Genomic DNA, 17504 nt, shown 5'->3' with positions numbered 1-17504 from the left:
CCCCACAACAGATGTACTGACACTCTCCTTCTATAGATTATCCAAACAATTATTAAAATCTATTACTTCACTCAGTGGTCATGCCACTACCAGCCTGGCTGACAGAGTGCTTTGTGTATCTATCCTCCAACCCACTAACAAGCTACAAGTTTGAATGCTGCCATGGGTATAGATGTTTGTGATCTTTAGATGGGGGATGAATTTCATCATCTACTATGAGACCTGTCTTGCTTATTGGAAGCCTGAAATGGCTTGACAAAATTCCTTTATTTGATGTCTAGAATAGTTTCCAAAATGTGTAAAAAATAAACAAAAACCTTATCCTATTCATGGTACTAATATACTATAGATTTACTATCTTTCATGGATTGGAGTCACATAAAAACATACCTATTCTTAGATAAATAAAAGTCTATCTAAATAATTTTTAAATTATGGTCAACTTATATGTCACTCTTCGACCTTACACTTTTTACCTTGAATGACACCTTATCACTTGTAAAAAATATTTTTCTTTCTAATAGCACAGATCTCTACTCCTTTGCCATCCATGGAGAAGGTTAATTCCTATAGAAGAGCAAAATATCAGTTAGGGTGTACTGTAATAATATTTCCCCTCTCACCCCCTTTTGCAATATGGGCAATTCTGAAAAAGAATCTTCTTGACACAGCCTTCTATTTGGTTAAGAAATGTTGATAATATGTTTTCAAGTTGGCCTCGTGGCCTAAACATGGGATCTATTTGCTCTACATCAACAGCCAGCATCCACAAATCCATTTTACTATGGAGAAATAGATTAGCAATAGTCTAGCCATTCTAGATACCTTAATAATACATCTTTCAAATGGTAACCTTTTGAAAGAGGTTACTCTTTCAAAAGTATAAGAGGCTGGTTGGTCAACCAATAGTATGTTAGTACTGTGAATGGAAAGAGATTTGCAAAAGGAAGAACTTGTTCATATTAGATTTGAATGCCTGTGCATTGTATTCCTTAGGAAACACATGGGAAGGGAGGCTGTTCCAGTGTACAACAGAAGATGAAAAACTTGTTCTGTACACTTGCAAAATTGTTTTGCAAGTGTGGAATTGGACTGTGAAGGGTATTGGGTGGCAGATGCATGCGTTCACTGGATTTGGTAGATGGGAGTGAATTATTGAGGCTAGTTCTGATGAACATTTACCATGGAAATATTTATAGAAGATGCATGCAGTAGATACTAAGCACCTGTGCAAAAGTAGTTGGAGTAAGTGTGTAAGGGATGAGTCAATCAGTCTGATTGCTCTCTTTTGTATTGCAGCAAGTATTTTTACGGTGCTCTTAGGGGACATCATCCTAAATGTGCGAGCAGTACTCCATGGATGGATATGCGATTTGTACAGGATTAACAGCTATTCAGAGCTAATGCTTTGAGCAAAAGATTAATCCTAATTTTTTGGATGCTGAGGAAGCAATGGTTGAAATGTTTATACCAAGAAAGTCTTGATGTCAAAGTGATCTCAAGGAGTAAAATCTCATCTTGCCTTGAGATTTGGGTGTGTTGTCAAATGTAAGGCTGAAAGAACATGGTTTTTTTTGTGGGAAATAAGGCAGAACTGTGTTTTGGGGGAATTGAAATAAACAACATTATTTGAGCCCCATTGAATAGTTTGGGAATCAGAATTTAAGATTGCAGAGGTTGTTGGGTTGTGGTGGTATACATGGTATAATGTAGTGTACTGTCATCAGTGAAACAGTGTATTGGACTGATGGTTAACTGGAGCATGTCATTGATGTAAAGAAGGAAGAGGGAGGGTTGGTGAGAGGACAGAACTTTGTGGGAGGCCAGCATTAGTTGCATAGTTAGAATATAGAGAAATATCTACCATCAACACAATGCATGTTCAAAACTGGCAACCCAGCTGCAGAAATTATGGGACAGACCTGAATGATGGGAGCTTACTTAACAGGCCCTTGTGCCAGACCTGGTTGAAAGCCTTGGAGATATCAAGTGATACCACGTGGGATCTGCCAAACTTTCCCATGGTACTTATTCAGAGGTGGGTGACACAGGTGAGCAGATTCCATGTTGAACGACATTGGTGGAATCCATACTGGTGGTCGTTTATTAGTTGGTTATTAGTTAGGTATTTCTTGGTTCTTTCTATTACTCGGAAGGGAGTGAGGTGAGTGACAATGGGGCAGTAGTTTGACTGGAATAGATTGGATATGGGCTAATTTCCATGTAGGGTAGATGTCAGTGGAGTAAGAGAACATAAAGAGGCAACATAGAACAGGAGTCAACTCAGGATCACAAATCTTCAGGACAATGTAGGAATGTAGTCAGCATCAGGTGACTTTTTTGGTCTAATTTGAACAGGAAGATTATTATTAAAGATATTTACAAACATCCATGCCACAGAGGGATGAATGCATAAGCAGTACATATAATTTTTTTAAAATTGTAAATTCCACTGATGAAAGGCTGTACATCTATTGTACATTAGTACCATTGATACTAATATATAAGAGGTGTACAACCTTTCATGGCTAAGGATTAAATAATGTTCAAACATCATTTTAGGGATAAAACATGGAACTGTTTTTCTATCCAGTCACTTTGGGCCTCCACTTAATTAGCAATTTACCACTAGGTAATGAAAAATCACATACAACCAAAAATATTTATAAATGTTTCCCACAGCAGTATTCCAATCCTCATCCTATTGGTAGGAAAGTGAAGTGTTATCCATTCAACCAAGACTGACAAATCATATCCATGACATTAGTCTTTTTAATGTCTGTACTATACACGTGTTAGCTGCTTTGCAACCAGTAAGTGAGAACAGTATACAACTAACATGGCCTGAAATGGTTGCCTTCTTTCACAAGGTTGTTTTTAAAATATCTCATCTCATCTTCCTTTTCCCTCTTTGACACCTTGTGGTGTCGAGGGTTTATTAATCAGCAGACCTCAAAACCGTTCACAGGATAAGGTGGTCAAGCCCTACGGCGTGTATCCTATGTCCATTAGTGTTGAGTTCTCAAGGCCGGTTTGCCTGCTTTACGGAATGAAAAAATCCCAGGATAAGCTGGCGAAAAAACCCTACTGTCCACCCCCCAAGACCGGCTATGGCTGAGGAAGATCCTTCAGCTCCTCACATCACCGATGGGAATCGATCCTAGGACACTCCTTCCACAGGTATATGGTTGTGAAGCGCATAGCCACTAGGCTAACTGTGCATTTTTAAAATATATATTTTAGAAAATATTTACTGTATTAGTTTATTGATATAAAATTCTCCCTACAGTATTCACCTCAAATGAATACTGTAGGGAATATAACAGTAGATATATGTATGTCAACTTTGAGTAAAAAAAAAGACTGTCAAATATTTGAAAGTATTTTCATTTATTGCCACAGATTCTAGTGGTTAGGACAAATTAAAATATTATATCAATGCATTTTTTTCTATATATTTGAAATGTAAATAAAGATAATAACATCAACAAAGCAATTTTTTTCTGAATCTATGGTCTTTCAAACAATATATATCTGTCCATATGGAAGCAGAGAGAGAGAGAGAATTCAATATTCATATGGCTTCAGTTTTATGAGTTAAAACTGAAGATCTGTAACCTCCATGGTTAGTTTCACGAGGTTGTGAGGTCAAAGGATTAAATTATCATTAATTTAACCAAAATCAGTAGAATAAATTCTGGGTTCAAAATGTATACACTAAACTAATAATTTACTTTAATATAAATATTTCTCTAAGGTGCATCAATTCTGTACTTCTATATAATAATTCTTATTATAGGTAGATTTACCTTGTTTATCACCAGTTAATACCCAAATCTTAATTCCAGCTAAAGCAAGATTGGCAATAGTATCAGGAACACCATCTTGAAGCTTGTCTTCAATAGCTGTGGCCCCAATTAATGTCAAGTTTTGCTCAATTTCTTCATAGACAGCATCAACTTTTTCTTCACGATTATCTAATGAAGTGCTAAAATACATAAAACATTTTGCTGAAATTCATATTAGTCCCTTATTTAATTTCTATAAATAAGTGGTGAAGAATTCATGTTGTGGCTATCAAAAATACTGTAAGTTAAAGATGCCAAGAAATCATATTATTGGCTTCATCAATCATCCAAGTGTAAGCAAACAAAGTTTGCACATGAAGTAACTTCACGACTGGATTATATGGTGAGTGGTAAGACTGTAGATGTGCAACATAGTGAAAATGCGATTTGTGTACTTGGTACTGAAAACTAATTAAAGATATGAAAGCAGAGTTGGCAAAGATGAGGCAAAACATTAAATGCACAAGGAATGAACTGAGGTGAATAATGGATTTTCATGGGAATGTGAGGAAGAATGAGATGAAAGATTTGAAAGAAATATCAAATGATTTGAGAGTGGTAACGTACAAAGATTTGATGATAAGAGGAAAGGTGCACAAGGTCTGTTTTCCAGGAGGTAGAATGAGAAGGGTGGTTGAAGAAACAGATAAGAGGAGTATGTGAGAAAAAGAGTTGGTAGCGTTTGTTTGTTTGTATGTTTACAAATACTTCTAGCATTTGTAAACATACACACTAGCTCATTTTTGTTTTTGTAACAAACAGAATGTAAGGAGAGTGAAAGATAACAGTGTGGTAGATAAGGTAGTCAGCATGTTGTCCAGGTATGATAATGATGAGTTGAGAAGGCGAGCAAAGATTTTGAATAGTATACTAGCAGTTGTGTGAGGGGAAAGAATTCATTTTGTGAATGTGTGGGATGAATTTGAGGGGTGGATAGAACTGTATAAAAGAGATAGGCTATATTTGAATGGATTTGATTTAAGTCTTGAAGAAATTGTTGCTACAAGAGAGAATGGCTGAATTGAATGTAAGACATGAGGAAGCAAGACGTGTTGTGGGAGAGCAGGAGAATAAGGGCAATTTGTGAATGGAGGGGTGAGTGACATGAGCGAAGAGAATAAGAGAAAAGGAAAAACAGAGTGGACAGAGAAACAGGGGATTAAGACAGTCATGATGTGGGGGGTGATATTTAGGTTTGAGGAGGTGTGTACTATCAGTGACGATAGGAATGGATAGGGAAGAGCGTAGAGGAGTCATGTCTGAGAAGTCAGGTTAGTGGGACTTGTTACAAAAACAAAAATGAGCTAGTGTGTATGTTTACAAATGCTAGAAGTATTCGAAACAAGATGAATGAAATTGCAGTGTTGGTAGAGTTCATTCACCCAAAAATTGTTGGTGTAAGTGACACATGGTTAAACGAGGATGACATTCTGACAGGACTAGAGATGGAGGGATATGTGGTCTTTCGCAAAGACAAAGCAAAAAGGGGTGAAGAATGTTATGATGGTAACATTCTTCTAGGGCAGAGATGCCAGAAGCAAATACTGACAGTGGTTTTAAAGCAGTATGGTGTGAAGTGTAGGTAGACGGGATGAAATGTTTAGTAGGGTGTTGTTATAGACCTGGTAATGTGGAAGACAATGAGAAAAAAAAAGTTTCTATATGGTCATATAAACAATCAGACCAAAGAGAATGGATTTCTTGAGTTATTTTTTTTTAAGGGATAACTACCTTAAGCAGTAACAGAGGCCACATGTGGATCGAGGGTCTTGGATTTGATTATCTTATTAGAAGATAGTGTTGTAAATGAAGCGTCACATTACCCTCCAGTTGGTGAAAGTGACCACGAAGTGATAGTTTGGTGGTAGTGAGCCATATTTGAACTTTTGTGAGATAATTATGGCAAACTCAGGAGGCAGTTTGCAGCAATATCATGGAGTGAGGAATTGCATGAAGAAAATCAATGCTGCTTGTTCTCTACTCAGGAATTATCTGGTAGAGGCAATGACAAAGTATATTCCAAAGTTCAGGAGATTAAATTAGGTATGTGTAAAAGGGGTGACTGAGGAGGTGAAGCATGCAGTCAGGAAGAAAAAGGCATTGTGGAGATAATCAGTTACATGAGAAGTACAAAGAGCAAGCAAGGAAGGTGACTTAGTAAGGTAGAAAAAGTGCAGCAGGAGCAATAGTTAGCAAATGAACCTAAAAGAAATCCTAGGAAGTCCCCCCCCCCCCAATATCTGGCCAGTAGAAGGAAGAATGATTATAGGAGGATGGTGTTGGTCAGCGATGATGGGAGAATGATAAACTCTGAGGATATTGTAGAGGTGTTAAATGAGCAGTTCATTCAAGTATTTCATCCTTATGATTGTAACAGAATGCAGAACTTAAGAGCAGTGGTTATGGGTAGGAACCAGTAATGGTTAGTGAGCAAGAGGTATATGAGGAATTGAGTAAACTTAATATCAAGGCCATGGGACTTGATGGCATATCACCACGTGTCTTGAGGGAATGTTCCTGGGAATTAAAACCTTTTAATGTACATTTTCAACATGAGTCTTAGATTACCCAGGCTCTAAAGGAATGGAAAGATAGCAAAATTGTTCTGCTTCATAAAGGAGGTGCTGCCGGCCTGGCTGGCCGAGTGGTTAGCATATCCGCTCTCCAGCCAAAAGGCTGTGGGTTCGAATCCCGCCGTGGGCATGGAAGTTTGTGATTGTCTCTGTAAATAATAGTGGTAGTGGTCGGTGGTAGATGACGTTGGCGTAGTTGGTGGATTGAGTGGTGGAGAGAGCTGTAGAGTAGGTGCCCTCCTTTGATGAGTCTATGGACTCCCTGGAGCTGTCAAATAATAATAATAATAATAATAAGACTAAGGCTTTGAATTATAGGCCAATCAGCTTGCCTGTAGTTGTGGCCAAGGTGTTGGAGAAGCTAATAAAGACAAGGATTCAGGACTGAGTGGACAGCAGTAGAATTCTCTTTAATGGATAGCATGGGTTTGCTAGAGGAAAATTGTGTTTTAGCAATCTGCTTCCTTATTATAACAAGGTGATGAATACATTGGACAAGGGGTGATGCAAATACAGTAGTATATTTAGATTTTTCAAAAGGTTTCAATAGATTACCACATGACAAACTAGTAGTTAAATTGGAACAAATGGGCTTGGATAGCAGATTTGTGCATTGGATTGGTTGTCTGATAGGTGATATACAGTTGTTTGCAGATTATGCAAAGTTGGCAAGAGTTATGAGAGATGCCTTAAGTACAGCAATTGCTGTAGCGCTTTGCAAGAGGACCTAAATAGACTGTCTGAATGGGTAAGTGTGGAGATGTCAGTTTAATGTTACAAAGCATCCTTTATTCACATGCAAACTGTTTGCTTACACTTGAATAAAGGATGAAGCCAAGAATATAATTTCTTGGCATCTTTAAATTTGTTTTATTCTTTCTTCAATAACTGTATAGTTGAGTCTACAAGTTTACCTTTAAAAGCTGCTCAATTTTAATTATTTTAAAAATTTTTTGCATACTGTTCTCTTTTCAATGTAATATTAATTTTTATTTTACTTAAAATTAAATTATGGTTACTTCAGTTTCAAATCCTCTCTACACTCTTGTATCCTGAACCAGCATGAATATATTATCAACAATGACAGTCAATCAAATGAGACTTGTTTTATTTCTTGTCTTCCCTCCAGGTGAATTTTTGATTTTTATGTTGGTACATGTTTGATGTTGCCATTATTATAGTATTGCCCTTTTCTCTAAACGTTTCCATATGCCTGTTGGTATTCATTTTCTATTCTGCTGTTTAGATCTCCAACAAGGATCACTTTTTAATTTTTTTTTTTTTTTTTTTAAATGTGAGCTGCCTACTCTGATGACAGAAAATTTTTTCTATGAATATAACTTTCCAATCAAGAATCTTACACTCATGTTTTGGTGTCGAATGCTATTGCTACTCCTTACTTTCCTCGATTATTATTGCCTAGATATAACATCCTGTACATATTAAGATGCCACCTGTTTTTGTCTTTGTTTTCATGATGCCAATTATGTCCATGTGGTATATTTCCAGTTCTTCTGCAAGTTCAATTTCCTTTCCATCAATACTGTTGTTTCCTATCTTCAATTTTTTCTTTTTCTAGTTCCAGCCAGCTACTGGAAAAAATGGACTAATGACTTTTCAATGCTCACCCTGATTTCCTGACAAAAATAATGGGGGTCTTATTTAACTAGGTGACATTCCAGTTGGCATGAAATCTCATCTTGGAATAACAGATAGCCTCTTTTATTCTCCACTTAGTGAACAACATTAAATATATAATATAATAAATTTAGTTTAATCCTTTATTCAAGTGTAAGCAAACAAAGTTTGTGCCTGAAGTATCTTCAGGACTGAGGCAACTTGTGATAAAGGTGGACAAAGCTCTCAGCACTACTTGTCTTAGTATTTCCCATAATGCAAAGCACATCTCCTTGCAGACATGTATAATGCTATGCATTAAAGGTTTCACAACCTTTATTGAGGTCTCATCAGTCTGGCTCCCACTGGCGAGACCTCAATAAAGGTCAAAACCGGTCCGGGTAGTGGCTCTTCCTTTAATGCATAGCATTATACATGTCCACAAGGAGATGTGCTTTGCATTATGGGAGATACTAAGACAAGTAGTGATGAGAGAGCTTGGTCCATCTTTACCACGAGTTGCCTTAGTCCTGAAGATACTTCAGGTGCAAAGTTTGTTTGCTTTCACTTGGATAAAGGATTAAACTAAATTTATTATAGTCTAACCAAGTGGGAAAAAAATTTCCAACATCTTTCTCTAAATCCAGAGTAATTTAATAATAAGGTGAGACACACCTCTTGGTAACTCATATAGGTAAATATGACCTCTGCATTGTTTCCACCTTAGTATCACCACCTCTGGGTCTGGCTTCCACTGATGAGACCTCAATAAAGGTTGAAACCAGCTGGGAGCTTTGGTGATGAATGACAATGGTGTAGCCCATCAAGTTTTAATTGAGGTTCAGCTGTTGCTGTCACCCAGGTCTTCGGGGGTAATGAATGGCAATGCTGTAACCCATGAAGTTAACTGAGGCACAGCTGTGCTTTACCCCCTCGGATGACAAATGAGTGGCTTTGCTCGGTGGTGAGGTGAGCCTGTCATGGGGTAGAGCCAATGCTGAGAGTTCTTCTCAGTGGCAAGGTGAGCCTGTTACTGAGGGGAACAACATTGAGTTTTTGGAGTTTGACCTGTACTTGAACATTCAATAAAGGTCGAAACCGGTCTGGGTAGTAGCCCGTCCCTTAATGCATAGCATTATTATTATTATTATTATTATTATTATTATTTTGACACCTCCAGGGAGTCCAAAGACTCATCGAGGGAGAGTGTGCCGACAGCATCGAACGATTGTCCCCCTACCAACTACTAACCGCGCTCAAACTTACTTAACTGAGCCATTAGTAGCAGAGGCTCTACCAATTGACCAACCTTTGCCAGCGTTATACATGTCCACAAGGATGTGCTTTGCATTATGGGAGATACTAAGACAAGTAATGATGAGAGTTTGGTCCACCTTTACTACGAGTTGCCTTAGTCCTGAAGATACTTCAGGTGCAAACTTTGTTTGCTTACACTTGGATAAAGGATTAAACTAAATTTATTATAGTTTAACCAACTGGGGAAAAACTTCCAAATCATTAAATATAAAATAAGTTTGCAAAATGAAATCATAATTTAACACAGTGAGTTATCTGAAGTTTAGAAGTTGGAAAACACCCTATTCCCATAAATACCATAGGAGCTCATGTTTTGTTTTCATGGCTTCATCTTGATGTGGCCAGGGATGATTCCAGTTCTCAATTGGCTAATTACTGTTAACCATCTGGAGGATACTTTGTTTTCTGCCATCCATCCTCAATCCTCATTTGTGTGCTACACAGAGGATATATTTACTATTGGCATCATTCTCAGAACGAACGAATGAACCATCTTATCACAGCTACAGATTCAATTCAGTATAAAAAAGGAAAGTTCTGAGAGCCTACTTTTCCCAGTCATGCAGATGAACAGTCGGTAACTTGTTCCCGACTGTTCATCGTAAAGCTACCCTCACTGGCAGATATATAAGTTCGGTTCATTATCCCTCTCGGAAGTTGGCATTGTTAAAACATTGGTTAAAGAACACATAACATTTGTTCACCATGTTCATCTTTGACAAGACCTTCTCTCAATCAAATGGCTATAACTTCTGAGATATTTGGACTCTTACAATCCTACATCCAAAGATAACAACAAAATGCAGAATTCCCATCCAATATATTTTGAGCATCTTGGAATGTATTGATAGGATCTTGAAATTCATCTGGTACCAACATTCCTCATCGACAAAGTTTCTAATTGTTTGCCAAGCATGAAAGTCAAATAGAATTCCTGGTGATCTGATCATAATTCAGCATAATTTGGACAGACTGGCCACTCAGTGGAAATAAGATTTAGTGAACATCAGTACTCCATGTGGTACCTTAAGTCAGTCTCAACATCATGCTGTGTGAAACCTAAGCACTGCATTCACTGGAATGATACCCATTTAATTCATAGCAGTTTTAAATGCAAATGCTTATACAAGGAAAGTTCAGAGGCTTTTTATATTTATCCCATACATGAAAGGCAGAACATCAAAGACTGTTTGCTTATAGCAAACAGATGTCATGTGAGGGCAGGGTCAAGAATACAGTAATCTGTTGATATTATTCTTGAATTGTTGAAGATTGTAGTCCTTTAGAAATGCTTCATGAGGGTGACTGTTCCACAGAATTGAGGTAGTCTGAATGAAAGATGACTGGGAGTAGTAGGTTTGGTGAGTATGCAGTTAGATTGTAAAAGGATGATAAGCAACTGTGGCATGAATTCCTGGCAATCTAGCAGAAATACGAGGCATAAAAAATGCTAGTTCTGCTGAACAATGGCAATGGAAATATCTATAGAAGAGACACAATGCAGAAATTTATGGAATAGTGGTTGACAAAAGTCTGAAAGAGAAGTGTCATTTATCAACTGAACTGCCTTTTTTGAACAGCATCAAGAATGTTTAGTGAGTGCATCACTCCATTCATGAGAGCAGTATTCTAATGTTGGTCAGATTTGGGATTTGTACAGAGTAACAGGAAGTGAAGTCTTGACCAGAAAAGAATGCCAAGTTTTTTGGAAGCTGATTAATTGCTTATTAATTGGAAGCTGATAAATAGGATTGTGGCAGGAAAGGTTTGGCATACACGTGTCCAAGAAGAGAGATTTGGTCTTTACTGTTGAGCTCATTATTATCAAAAGTAAGTGGAGATTTTTTTTTTTTTTTTTTTTTTCAACCTAGTCAACTTCAGTCAACACTGAAGTTGACTAGGTTACTTTCACCTCCCAATCATGGATACTTGGAAGATCAGTGTTCAGGACACTTATTCATAATCTTGAAACATGAGATAATTGAGCACTGGCAAAGCCTGTCATATGAGTAGGATGAATGGAGTGCACTATCATCAGCAAAATTATGATTAGGGAATGCAGTCAATGAGAACAAGTCATTTATATATCAGAAAGAGAGAACACCATTCACCATTACATGCAGGGATTGATCTGAGAGAAAGCTGGCAATCCATTTACACAAAGATGAAGGCAGTCCAAATAATGATAACTTGTTGAGAAGCCCTCAATGCCAGACCCTATCAAAAACCTTGGAGATGTCAAGACCAACAGCACAGGTTTCTCCAAACTTTTCCATGTAATAGGTATTAATAAATGTGAGTGACGTAGGAGATTTCCTGTGGATTTGGAGTGGCAAAATTCATACTGGATTACTTTATTGCACTGTTCAAATTTCAACTGGAATAACTGGACTCTTGAGCCAGAAAAGTTTGGGAGATTCTCATCTTTAGTAAAGAACATAAATGATCAATCATTTCTTTAATATTATCCTTCCAAATTGTGACACTGCTGTTTTCTGGTCATGTGATTCTTGTATTTAAATTGCTTGTTTGTTCCAAACTGATGATGTACAGTTTGTTAGCAAGATATATCTGTAACTAATTTTCAATAAATCTTTACCCATTTTGAACAAGTTTTTAGAATCTCCCAAATGCATTTCAATATTTAATTCAACGCAAAATCAAAATTTTACTTGATAAATAAAAATTAATTCTCTAACACCTTTTATTTTCCTAAGAAAATAGGCAAGGCCATTTAGCTATAACTAACTTTTTAAAAATCAGTTGTCAGCCAACCTTAACTGTTACTGATGGCTGGCTTAAGGCTATTAATAATTTCAATAGGCAACAACCACCAGAATCTCAGAGTCCTAACACTATATATTGTGAAATAGTGAGTCCTACAACTGATTTTATTGAATTGTAGGGTTCAAAATCCAAGATTTTTTGGAGGTAAGAACCTTACTCATCTGTGCCAAAAATCAACTGACAAAATCTTAAAATTATATTTTAACAAATTTCATACATATATATACATACGCAGCTTCATGAAGTCTAACACTCCAGCTATCATAATAGTTCTGATCTACATCTTTTACTGCTAAACAGAGTGTCCGTAGACCTTCTCCAGCAAATTTCTGAAATGAAATTATTCTAATAAAACTTTAAGTAGTATTAAGACAGTTTTATAAGAAATCTAGAAAATATTATGCTTCAATTCTAGAATGCAAAAAATACAGGTAATTTAACAGATAAGAAATTTAATTTACTGCTCAAATATTTTAAGCAGTTAAATTTTACAATCACTGAACAATTCAAGTTTTTTGGTCAGCCACTGAACCGTAGCTAAATGGAATCTTTTACACTGTACCAATTCAAAAATCAGAAATAAAAGTGAATGTGACAAATGCATTTTTTTTTTTACTGAATATTATATGGAAGACACTATGAAAGCATCCTCAGTAAGCTGCTAATGAATATGATGAAACTGGGTTTGTTGAAATAATTAACTATGAAGTCAATATGTTTATGCTTGAATATTATGTTGTGGAGGAAAACTGGAAAATACAAAATCATACCAACTACATTTGAAGGTGAACAATCCAATACCAACTGACAGATGGTATGAGGTTATGCATTTGCGTGTGTGATTGGTTGCTTGAAATTACAGCAGATACAATTCAGGCTATGATAGCATTATATTAAGTGTGTTAATTATGTGTTCACAGGCAAGATTTGCTTAGTTTTTCAAAAATGTAAAAACCTCAGTCACCTTTCTGCCATTTCTGTTAAGTACCTGTTCTGTTAATCCTGAACTCCTATTCTCTATACATTATCAAAAATTATAGAAACAACTACCATGTTAGTTGTTTCAAAACTTGAGTTTTTTAAAACTTGTATATACATGCTAACTCATATCACTACCCATTGCAAAAATTTGGAGTCATTAACGCCCTTAAAAACAGTGCTATAACAATTTGCTCTAATGAACAAGCTCTTAAACAAGAATTAAAAATTATTAGCAACACATTTATAAATAATTGCTATAACAAAAATACTATTAATAAAGTTCTTCATAAAACTTCATCAAAAAAGAATATAGATTACAGAAAACCATAGCCATGCCCATACATTAAAAGGTTATCAGAAAAAAATCAATAAAATCCTAGACCATTATAATCTCAATGCCACTTTTAAACCACCTATAAAATTAAAAAAACATACTCAACTCCTCTAAGGATCCACTCCTCCCATTGGCACATACTGGAGTTTATTGCATCTACTGCACCCGAACTTACCGTATATTGGTGAAACTGGACGTACAATCTCTATATGTAAAAAAGAACACAAAAGACATTAAATATAACAATTTTGGTAAAGCAAGCCTTGTAGATCATGTTCTCAACATCCTACACCAAATTGAGTGGAAAAGTATCTGCTCTTTACATCATACAAAAACCTGGTATGAAAGAAAATTTAAAGAAGCCTTTAAAATTCTGATTAACCACCCTAATCTCAACAATAATGGTGGCATAAAAATTCCAAGATGGAGGGTACATATTCAGCCTACTTAGTTTCCAGCATACTTTAGGACTTTAAGCAATTTTCAGCTTTATATATATATATATATATATATATAAACATGTTGCTTTCCAGCCCAATGTAATTTGTAACCTAATAGATAATAATAGGACTCTAGCTTTGATGTAGTAAAGGTTTTTTTTTTTTCCTCACCAGAGGTCAGGCCAATAATTGTTGTAATGGTTGGCCAGTAACTTTAGCAAACCATGTAGATTATAGTGCAGCTTGTTTCTTTGTATATATGTGTATGCTCCAGATGATGACCTTGATATGAAGGTCAAAACGTCGAGTGTTCATTTTGGTTTATATTAAACTAAAGTTTTGCTCTAACACGGTAGTTGTCTCCATAATTTTTGATAATGTATTTTGATCACCGTGTAAGCATAAAAGAAAGGATCCTATTCTCTATAAGTTATCTTAGATTAGTTCTGTTTATACATTCTAGCATATTAACAATATCAAGTTTTTTTATGTTATTTTCATTTTAATAGCTGGTTGGCAGAGTGGATTGCATGTCTTCTTTCTAACAGGTTGTGGATTAGAATTCCACTGCAGGCATGGACGTTTGTAAAAGACTGTTCTGGACAAGCTTGAATAGCTTCTTGAGCTTCTAGGATTTGTCTACACACACACACACACACACAGAGAGAGAGAGAGAGAGAGGGTGTGCTTCAAATTACAGAGCAATTTACTGTAGAGAGAACTAGTAGCTGAAATACCTTCAAACTTGGTGGGTACCCTTACCAGATCATGGAGAAGAGATTTTCAGTTCAAAAAATAATTGATAGGGGAAATATGGTGCTGTGAGGAGGAGAAAACTACATTAACACGAACTGGATGAAAAGTGATTGCAAAATGATTCAGTCAGTGACGAAGTTATGTGAAATTTATTTTGCTCATTTCATAAAATAATATAATACAAAAAAACTAATCACATACAGCTAAAATACTGCAAAGAGCCATTATGGATATCCTGATGATCAATGGAGGTAATGTTGAGTGTGTTGGCCTTTATACAAGATTGTTTACAGTAAAATGCAACTGATCTCTTGAAAGGTTTTGCACATCATGTGCAATTTTGTCTTTCAAATCTGCCAGATGAAGAACTTTGCTCAAATACACATGCTTTTGAAGTAATTCCAAAATCAAAAGTCACAGGAGTTAAGGTCTGGTGAATGCAGTGACAATTTTACAAAAAACAAGTGACTGATTACGCTATCCTATGTAAAATGTTGATGCAATAATTGCTGAAGTTCACTTCTTCTAAATGTGGTATCAAGTCTTTCATGAGTGTTTTATTATTTTTTTTTTATTTATAACCCAGCTTTCCGATTCACGTATTAAAATTGGGATCCATTATTAATGCGAAGAATTGCTGATCAGAAGAAGATTAGGAATGGTTAAAACAACAGTCAGACTTGTCTAAAATCTGGAAGGATGGATCTATCTCAATAGGAACAAAGTTGAGGATTTTGGATACAGCTGTTTCCAACAGCTACTTATGGATGTGACACAGAACCCACAGAAGTCAGATCAGAAAATGATAGCTGCTTTTGAAATGTGGTGTTACAGAAGGTTGTTGAGGATATCATATACTGAAAGGCATACAAATGAATGGGTGTTAGAAAACACCAGAACTTTAAGGCGCCTAAGGATATTGACAGAAAAAAGAATTATTTTGGATGCATTGAAAGGATGAAAGGAGGACTTTCCAGAACAGTAATAGAAGGCAAAGTTCCTGGAAGAGTAAGGGGTAGACCATCAATGAGATGGATGGTGTGTGTGTGTGTGTGTGTGGAGGGGCTGATCTTCAGAGAGTTGAGGCTTCCAGAAAAACATACAACAGGACTAGATGACAAAGCCTGGTGTAGCACATCACCAAGCATCAGTGACCATACGGCATCTGTGGACATATGATGATGATAATGGGAGGCAAGATGAATATAAATTTATTTACCTGGCTTTCCATTATACCAACTGTACTTATTCTATTATTTCTTTTTATATTTAACTGTTATTTTTGCTAAAAACTCTACCTAAATAGTTAAAATGTGCTATCTGTAATTATAATTATCTGTTTACTGAAGATGCGATTGTCTTTTCAGTGCTGACTCTCAAAGCTGTTAAATTTATTTTGGTTATGGAATCTTCAAGACTTTCAGTATATTTCAAGGTTAATATCACCTGCATTAAATAATTGAGCTCAATATCTCATATGATGACATCAGATTTACTATCACTTTCTGTTACCACATGGTCCACACTGATTATAAATAACATTGGGAATAGTGTACTGTCTTGATGCAAACGTAAGCTGTGGTTCTGTAGGATGTTTTATTGAGACTACATTATTATGTAATTAAAGAGTTTAATAAAAATAAGCAATTAAAAACAAAATTTCATAGACACAGGAGTACTGGTTCATAAGTTTTACACAATAAAATCCTATTAACAATCAATTACACATAATTAGATGTTTTGGATAATTTCACAACTGTAATATATAATTGATAAACCAGAATACAAATGGTAAATTTGCTATTGTATGCATGTTATACCTCTTTAAGTACATAATTATTATTATTATCTTGGGCAACTCCAAGGAGTCAACAGACTCATCGAGGGAGGCCCTAACATCTTGTCAAGAGCAACTATTCGACATTCACACAGTATCTATCATACCTCGCCTTGAACTCATTCACAGTCATAGCACCCACAACAGACTCTGGCATCTTATTCCACTCATTCACCACTCTCCAATTAAAAAACCTAATTCTTACACCCTTGCTAACCACACTCTTTCCCAGCTTCCATGTATGGCCCCTAGTCCTCCCACCACCAATCCTATTCTCAAAAATATCTTCTGGATTAATCCTATAGAAACCCTTCAGTAATTTGAATGTCTCAACCATATTACTCCTTTTCCACCTATCCACCAATTTTTGCAACCCACAAATCTTCAACCTGTTCTCATAAGGTTCATTCCACACACCTGCTATCATCTTGGTCACTCGTCTCTGTATCCTCTCCACCTCCTCCCCATCAACAAGAAACCCTGGCTCACATATCTGGGCACAGTAGTCTAGATGGGGTCTTATCAAGGCTCGATATAGAGGAACAATAACTTGTTTGTCTCTGCTTGTTAAAGTATTTTTCAGCAACCAAGTGATTTGATGAGCTGTTTTGGCCACTTTTGTAATATGCCCCCTAAACTTCAACTCCCTATCCATCAACACTCCCAAATCCCTGGCCTCATCAATCTCCTGGAGTATGGTTCCACCAATGTGATATACTGCTGCTAATCTTTTCACTCCAAAATGCATAACCTTACACTTTGCCTTTGCCACATTAAATTGACATTCATTTTCCCTAGCACAGGCCTCCAAACTATCCAAATCCTCCTGCAAAATTTTGACATCACACTCACAATTGCTCTACCCAACTTTACATCATCAGCAAACAAGTGAACAGTTTCTCTCAGATCCTTTCCTATATTATTAATGAACAAATTGAAAAGTAGTGGTCCAAGAACAGAACCCTGCGGCACACCACTAGTCACAAGCCATCTTTTGGACTCCACTCCTGAATA

General features: G+C 36.2%; 1 protein-coding gene across 3 annotated transcripts in view; it reads right to left on the bottom strand.

Moving 5' to 3' along the window:
- LOC150105831 (phospholipid-transporting ATPase ID-like) overlaps positions 1-17504 on the bottom strand; it is a 311509-nt gene that overhangs the window by 64273 nt on the left and 229732 nt on the right. For all 3 annotated transcript variants that reach the window (XM_090394368.1, XM_090394369.1, XM_090394370.1), the window contains 2 exons: positions 12374-12471; positions 3810-3988 (listed from right to left, as the gene is read on the bottom strand). In XM_090394368.1, coding sequence (XP_090250494.1) covers positions 3810-3988; positions 12374-12471 — 277 coding nt within the window. The remainder of the gene's footprint in view (positions 1-3809; positions 3989-12373; positions 12472-17504) is intronic.

This window comes from Typopeltis vanoorti, chromosome 6 (assembly GCF_054136105.1).
Source record: "Typopeltis vanoorti isolate ZY-2024b chromosome 6, IOZ_Tvanoo_1.0, whole genome shotgun sequence".
Lineage (NCBI taxonomy): Eukaryota > Metazoa > Arthropoda > Arachnida > Uropygi > Thelyphonidae > Typopeltis > Typopeltis vanoorti.
This window is presented reverse-complemented; position numbering and strand designations above follow the sequence as displayed.